This window comes from Orycteropus afer, unplaced genomic scaffold (genome assembly GCF_000298275.1).
Source record: "Orycteropus afer afer isolate SDZICR_OR568_19922 unplaced genomic scaffold, OryAfe1.0 scaffold00156, whole genome shotgun sequence".
Classification (NCBI taxonomy): Eukaryota; Metazoa; Chordata; class Mammalia; order Tubulidentata; family Orycteropodidae; genus Orycteropus; species Orycteropus afer.
The window spans coordinates 826,683-834,562 of NW_006921743.1; the positions used below are offsets into that span (position 1 = coordinate 826,683).

At 38.1% G+C, this 7,880-nt stretch overlaps 1 protein-coding gene across 1 annotated transcript in view; it reads right to left on the minus strand.

The window, feature by feature from the left end:
- The window catches only part of UHRF2 (ubiquitin like with PHD and ring finger domains 2), a 196,825-nt gene that overhangs the window by 73,571 nt on the left and 115,374 nt on the right, over positions 1 to 7,880 (minus strand). Inside the window, exons 5-6 of the mRNA XM_007946320.2 lie at positions 7,445 to 7,554; positions 6,038 to 6,224 (exon numbers count right to left, since the gene is read on the minus strand). Coding sequence (XP_007944511.1) covers positions 6,038 to 6,224; positions 7,445 to 7,554 — 297 coding nt within the window. The remainder of the gene's footprint in view (positions 1 to 6,037; positions 6,225 to 7,444; positions 7,555 to 7,880) is intronic.

Below are 7,880 nucleotides of genomic sequence, written 5' to 3' on the forward strand. Positions count from 1 at the left end.
TTAACTGTTTGTGAAGAGCAGCCAAGGGGATTCAGGCTCTTCTTGGTGGTTTTTTATTGTTGGCCCGTTGGTGGAGGAGGTGGTAGTGGCTGCCGCTCAGTAAGTGAAGTTGCAGGAGGTATGGGTGTAGTCGTGTCTTATGGGGACTGTTGTTGTCTCCCACTCAATCAGACACAAATTACAATCAAATAACCTTCAAAAACTTGTCAGTCTTGCAGGTCCCGAGTGTCCTTGGGCTTGCTGGAAAGCAGACTGTGTTCTTAAGCCCCAGAAATTTGTGAGAGCGCTGTCTCTTTAAATATCCAAAATAGTCAAGCCGCTTTTTAAACCTTCAAAATGACTGCACCCTCCGGACCGGCAAAAGTCCATAGCTCACCCCACCTTTCTCTTCACCTTCTCCGTTTGTTCCCCAGCCACCGTACACAGTCCTGCATGCAGTCCCTGGCTAGCAGGGTGATTTTTACTTTAATTCTTAAGTCCTTCCACCACTCGGGAATCTCCAAGCTGTCTGTGACCGCTGCTAGACCGCAGCTCCATATGTCTCCTTTTTTCGTATTTTCACACAAATTCTTCTGCTAGTTGGGGTTTAGTCCACCTTCTATATCCTTCCCTTCAAGAGTAAAGGGTCCAGGATTATCTTCTGTGTCTGTGTTAATTGGTTTCCCTTTTCTTTGTTGAAGAGGGTCTGTGCAGTCTTTCTGCCTCGTCTGCCATCTTGCCAGGACTCCCAGAAATATTTTCTTTCAGGGATTTATATATACCATCCCATTGTCTTCCTGCCTGCATGGTTTCTGCCAAGAAATCTGAGCTTAGTTTTAGTGGTTGTCCCTTGTAGATAACTTTTCGTCTTTCCTGTTCTGCTTTCAGGATTCTTTCTTTGTCTTTGGTTTTGGTGAGTTTGATGGTATGCCTTGGTGATTTTCTTTTGGGGTCTATCCCATTTGGGGTTTGCTGAATTTCTTGAATGGATATATTCTCATCTTTCATCATACAAGGGAAATTCTCTTCCAACAAATCTTCAACAATTTTCTCTGTGGTTTTGTCTCTTCCTGTTTTGGAATTCTGATCACATGTAGGTTATTCCTTTTGACTGTATTTCACATGAACCTTAGGCTTTCTTCATTTTGTTGTGATCTTTCTCTGACTAATCCCTTTCCAAAAAAGTACTGAGGTATTTTTCTTCAGTCTCACCAATTCCGACTTCCACTGATTCTACTCCTTTACCCATTCAATGTGTTACCCATTTCTGACAATTTAGTATTAATCTTCTGAATTTCTAACTGTAGATTTTGTATCATTTCTGATTTTTCATCTATTTTGTCATTTTGTTCTTGTATTGTCTTCCAAAATTTTTACAGGGTTTTGTCTGGGTTTTCCTTAATTTAGTTAGTGTTCTCCTTGATCTGTCTCTCAATCTGTTGAAGGTAACAAAATATAATTCTTTGGAATTCCTTATCAGGGAGTTCCAAGGCTGCTTTTCCTCAAGGATATGTTCTGCGTGTGTATACTGGTCCCTGTGTCTCTTGCTTTATCTTGCTTCTTTGTGTGGACTGTGATGCTCTGCTGTCTCCATGACATTGTGACATTTTTGTGTTTATGTTTAATTAGTTGATTGTATGCTGGAGTAACTTGCCCATGATTTTTGTTTTCTTTGTATGTTATCTACAAAATCAGGGTAACTGTGCTCCTCTGTTCACTGGTTGGCAGCACTTATACACTCACCACCTGTCTTCTTGCCCTTTGTCAGCCTCCCGTATGTCCCTGTCATCCTTGGCTAATGGCACCTAGTCTTAGGTCCCTGGAATTTGAATGAGAATGCTGCCTCTTGAAATATCCAAAATGGCCACTGCTTGTAAACATTCAAAATGGCTGCGCCTTTGGTCACTTTAAACATATAAAATGGCTGTGCCCTCAGTCACTTTAAATATACAAAATGGCCACCATGTATAAATATTCAAACTGGCTGAGCTCCCCAGTCACTTTTTAATCTAAAATGTCCACCACTTATGAACATTCAAATGGTTGGGCTCTCAGTCACTTAAGTATTCAAAATGGCTGTGCTCTTGGTCACTTTAAATATCCAATATGGCCAATGCTTGTAAACAATGAAAATGGCTGCGCCCTCCAGACAGCCAGAAGTCTATAGCTCTGGTTGTCTCCCTCCTTTCTGTTTCCCTTTCTAGTTGTAGGCCACCAGCACAGTTGTCTGTGCAGCCCTTGGTTATCAGGGCTGATCTTTAGGTCAATTCTCAGGTCCCAGCACCACTTGGAAATATTCAGATTATTGGTGCCATCAGAATAGCTGATAGTCCACATTTCTGTCCGTCTCCATACTCTCTGTTTTCTTTCAGGTTTTTCCACTAGTTGGTGCCTAATCCACTTCTGCATACTTCCTTTCAAAACTCAGAGCTTCCAGACTATCTTCTGTAACTTTGTCAACTGGCTTCTCTTTTCATTATTGAAGAACGTCTGTGTAGCTTATCTGCCTATTCCACCATCTTACCAGAAGTCTCTAAAAATTAAATTTTTATGTGCTTTAAAAGACTTTTCCAAAAGAGTGAAAAGAAAACCTCCAGGTGGATAAAAAATATTTAGCAACATATCTGACAAGGGACTTATCTCTAAAATGAATAGAACACTCCAACACCTAAACAACAAAAAGACCAACAATCAAATTCAAAAATGGGCAGAAGACATGAATAGACACTTCACCAAGGAGGATATTCAAGCGGCCAACAAACACATGCAGGAATGTTCACAATCATTAGCCATTAGAGAGATGCAAATGAAAACAAATGAGGTACTATCTGGCCCCAGCACTAATAGTAAAATTCAACAAGACAGAAAATAACAGATGTTGGCAAGGACGCGGAGAGATTGGGACTCTCATACACTGTTGGTGGAAGTGTCAAATGATACAACCACTATGGAAATATTATAGTGACTCCTTAAAAAGTTGGAATTAGAAATACCATTTGATTCAGTAATCCCATTACTAGGCATAGATCCTAAAGAAGTTGAGAGCCAGACAAGAACTGATACAATGCTCACCCATGTTCATTGCAGCACTATTTACAATAACAAAAAGATGAAAACAACCTAGGTGCCCATCAATAAAAGAATGGATAACCAAACTATGGTACATACACACAATGGAATTCTATACAACAATAAAGAGTAATGTAGAATCTGTAAAGCACTGCATACATGGATGAACTTGCAGGACATTATGCTGTATGAAATAAGTTAACCACAGAAGGACTAATATTAAATTAGTTCATTTTGCAAAAAGTCAAGGAAGGGTTTATATAGGGAAGCACATTTTCTTTGCTGGTTACCAGTGGTGGGCGGGAGGGGAGGAAACATTGCAAAAATGAGAAACTGTAAAAAGAAAAGAAAAAAAATTTCAAGAGAAGGTTTATATATGGAAGGAAACTTTCTTTTTTGCTTACCAGAGGTGGGAGGGGAGGGAACACTGTAAAAAATAATTAATTAATTAAAGAAAGAAAGAACTGAACAAGGAAAATAAAGATTATATGATAAGAGTGGTGGGAAACGGTATGCTTGTTTTTAGATAATGCTTCTGTAGTGATATTCCAGGTGAGACCAATTGTGTGAAATAGCCAGGGGAGACATTCCAGGCAGAGAAACACTAAGTGCAAAAGTCTGGAGGCATAAAAAAGAAAGGCATGCTCTGAAGAACATAAAAGAGGGCACGGGTGAAACTAGGAGTCATAAGTGATTAGGTTAGAGAAGTTGGCAGGGGCCAGGTTACAGATGGTAAGTGCTTAGATTTTATTCTAAATTCAGTAAGAAGACATTGATTGTTGTTGCTGCTGTTGTGTGCTATTGAGGTGATTGCAACTCCTAGGACTCTATGACAGAGCAGAACTGTTCGAAAGGGTTTCCCCTCAAAGGCAAGTGACATAATTCAGGACTTCAGAAGACCATTCTGCTTGCTAACAGAGAAAGCACAGTTGGCAGACAATGTGGAAGCAAGTAAACTAATTAGGCATTGACTGTAGCAGTTTCAGGCAAGAGATGATTTGGACTGGAGTGTTAAGGGTGGAGGAAGAGTACAGAGAAGATGTGCTGACACACTGGATGTAGAGTATGTGAGGAAGGAGGAATCAAGGATGAAGTTTAGCTATTCTGTGTGAACAAGTCAATTAAATGATGGTACTACTTTTTGAAGAAAGGGGAGCAGGATTTTAGAAAGGATGTTTATTGAATTAAAGATTTCAATTTAGACACATCAATTGTGGGAAACAGTTGGATACAGGAATATAAAGCTCAGAGGAGATTAGATCTGAAGACACAAATTTGGAGCCATGAGCCTGGTATTTAAAGTCTCATGATTAGATGAGGTCATTGCAGGACCAAATAAAGAGAAAAGAAGTAGGCCCAGGTGCTCTGGAAAACTCTAGCTTTCAGAAATCTGGCAGTTCAGAGGGAAACTAAGACACTGAGAAAGTAAGGCCAATGAAATAACAAGAAAGCCAGGATCATGTGATACCATCAAACCTATAAAAAGTTTCAAGGAGCAGCTGAGCAGTAAAGAAGTAGATTAGTAACCAGTTGGTTGGGCCACATAGAAAGTACTGGTGATTTTGATAAGAAGATTTAGTAGAGTTCTGGGAAGGAAAGCCAGACTGGAGAGCTAAGATGTCAACAGAAGAAATATAAATAATGGGTGGAAATAATCCTTCAAAAGCTTTGCCAGAAAAGGAGCAGAGAAATGGGGTAGGTAGCTGGTGAGCAAAACGGGTTAAAAGAGGGTATGTTTTTATGTTGGGTTTGTGGTTTTTTTTGGGGGAAAAAAAAAAACCTCATGAAATTCTAGGATGTTGGTAAGAATAACCCAGTAATGGCAATGAAGGAAAGGAATTTACAAAAGGACTGAAGTTCCTAAAAAGGCAAGAGGATATGAAACTGTGAGAGCATGTGGAAGGGTTTGCTTCCATTAATACAAGAGGGAAGAAAAATAAGACTTCAGAGGAAATATGGTTACTTCTGATGGTAAAGTTCAAGGTGTGACTATGTAAGATGCTAGTTAAGGAAGAAAGGAAAAAGTTACATCCTCTTTTCTTTTCCCACTCCTACAGCCTCTGTCCTAACACACTGACCACCTTCTCGGTATGCTGAGGAGAGACCAAAGGAATGGAGAACAATCTTCACACTGTTACCAGCTTGTAACATCATTACTTCTGACTATGTCATTCCTCTTACTTAAAATACCTCAATGGTAGCATGTGGCCCATAGTTTCAAAAGGAAAAAAAAAAACAAACAAACAACTCCTTAGTACAGCATTAAAAAATTCATTACAACTTGGTGGGCCCATTTTCTCAGTCTCTTTTCTAATCACTTCTTTTTGTAGCTAACACTAACAAAAGAAGTATAAACTTTAATAAGCATAATTGAGCTAGCAGTGTTCTACACACCTACTACCTCATAGAATTAAATAAGACAATCCATACAAAGCATTTTGTTAGTACCTAGTACGTAATTAAATATTCAATACTATTATTAATGAAAACCAAACCCACTGACATCTACTCAGACTCACAGCAACCCTATATAGGACAGAACAATACTACCCCACATGGCAGTTTCCAAAGCTGTAAATCTTTATGGAAGCAGACTGCTACATCTTTCTCCCATGGAGCGGCTTGTGGGTTCCAACTGCTGACTTGTCAGTTGGCAACTGAGCACTTAACCACTGTGCCACCAGACAAGGGCATCTAATCTAGTTGGGGCATTGGAGACTTCCCAGAAGAAGTCACAATGAAGTGATAAGCTGAAGGATGACTATCATCCTAAAGTTAATTAAACAAGGAAGAAAATGTCTTTTAAAAAAAAAGTATCAAGTGTGAAAGCCTTGGAATAAACATACCAACCCAAGTAAACACTGGTGACAATACCTTAAGCACTTTAATACACACAGTACATCCTGAGAAATCTGCTTCTGGTGGTTCAAATACATATTTCCCACTCAATTCTTAACACAAAAACAGAAGATAACCCTGATGACCATACCAGTATTCCTCTTCTGGGATCTTATCCAAAGGTGGATTCAGACAGTAAATATGAAAGGCCATATTACACTCATCACATAGAAGCTGCATGCTGGGCTCATGTTTTCCACCGCATACATGGCAGGAGCAAGCATGGCATTTCTTATCTGGGTCTCCACCACACAGGTCACATTCAGGGTCATTTTTCCCTATTACAAACAAAAGTATATCAAGTTTAGTTGTAGATCATTTTTATATCTATAAAATCTTTTAAAGAAAAATGGAAACACCAAACAGCTCTTTTAAAGAAGAGAAAAGAACCACAGAAACAATCAAGTATGGGACTTTAAGAATAAATAAACGCCTTAGTCTCATACTAGACTTACTGAATCAGAATTTCAGGGATAGGGCCCAGGCATATGCCAGTGAAAAATCTAATGACCAAAAGCCATGAGGATCATCTATTCTTGTGCCTTAAAAATCTAAGTAATATTAGCATTGTAGCCTCAAAAAATGAGAGTGGCCTAGACTGGCCTGGAAACCTATTTACAGATCTGTTAAAGGACTGGTCTTGTTTTAATCTTACACAATTGCAGTAAGAAGAAGTTTTACAGATCCAAAACAGATCAATAAACAGATTTCTACCCTGAGTTATATATATCTTATAATAAACACGAGTTATATCTTATAATAAACACTGATACACAGTATAAAATCAATGGAATGCTCATCAGAAAAAATATTTGTGATGACCCGACTCATAGCGACCCCTCCTTGGGTTTCCGAGGCAGTATCACTACGGAAGTAGATTGCCCCATCTTCCTTCCGAATGTACACCTGGGGTCACCATTAATTGGAACTGATTTGACAGCAACAAACAGTAACAACAACCTATTTAGAAAGGCAGTAATTGAATGATGAATGAAAAGACCTAGAACCTAGTCTTACCTCTTTCACCAACTTGCTGTGTAAGCAAGTGTATTAAGCAAGTAAAATCTTTAAGACAAAGAAGTAGGGTGACATTCTAATAATATATAATTCCTATTTATTACCTCCCCAAAATTTAAGGCTCAATCAGCACTATTATTTTCAGGCTCCACTTGTATAAAAATTAAGGATAGTTATTAAAAAATTAATCCTGAGTGGCCACAAAATAACTGAAAATTGTTTTTCTTCTGACAAACTCTATGACAGAGGAAACAGTGAAACAATGTCAATAAAATACCACAGTGAGAAAATGTTTCTTTGAAAACAAAATTTTATCATTTGAGAAAAATCCATCAATCACAATGGATCTGATGTTAAATCCTGTCTTAATATTAAGTTTGTATAGTCTATAATTCTGTACTTCTTCCCAAGTTATTCAGTGAACAATTAAAATGCCAATTTTGTAACACACATAGTCCATGCTTAGGATAAAAATTCATACTTAAAAATTTTCCATCTGCAAATGAAAGTGGATGGGCTCCAGGTTTCTCAATCTTGAAGATTTCATCTGTAAATATTATCCTGCAGTCATTTAATGTTCCTTCTGAACCCCTGTTTAAAAAAGGAAGACTAGTTAGCTTCTGCCAATAAAATCTAAACCATTTGCAACTAATTGCAACGTTAATTCCAACGTCAGTTTGGAAACTCACTAAACTTTATTGATTTACAAATTGGAAATACAGCTATTCCAATCACTCTCAGCTATTGTTTTCAATAGTGGGAAAAGTCCAATAATGATTAGTTAACACTCAAAGATAAGCTAACTTGAGTGCAATATTATGGAAAAAAAAAAAAAAAAACCCAGATCCTTAATCACTTATATTATCTGATAAAAAGATAAGCTGCCTGGCAAATTTAAAGGCTATGTAAAATCGGCT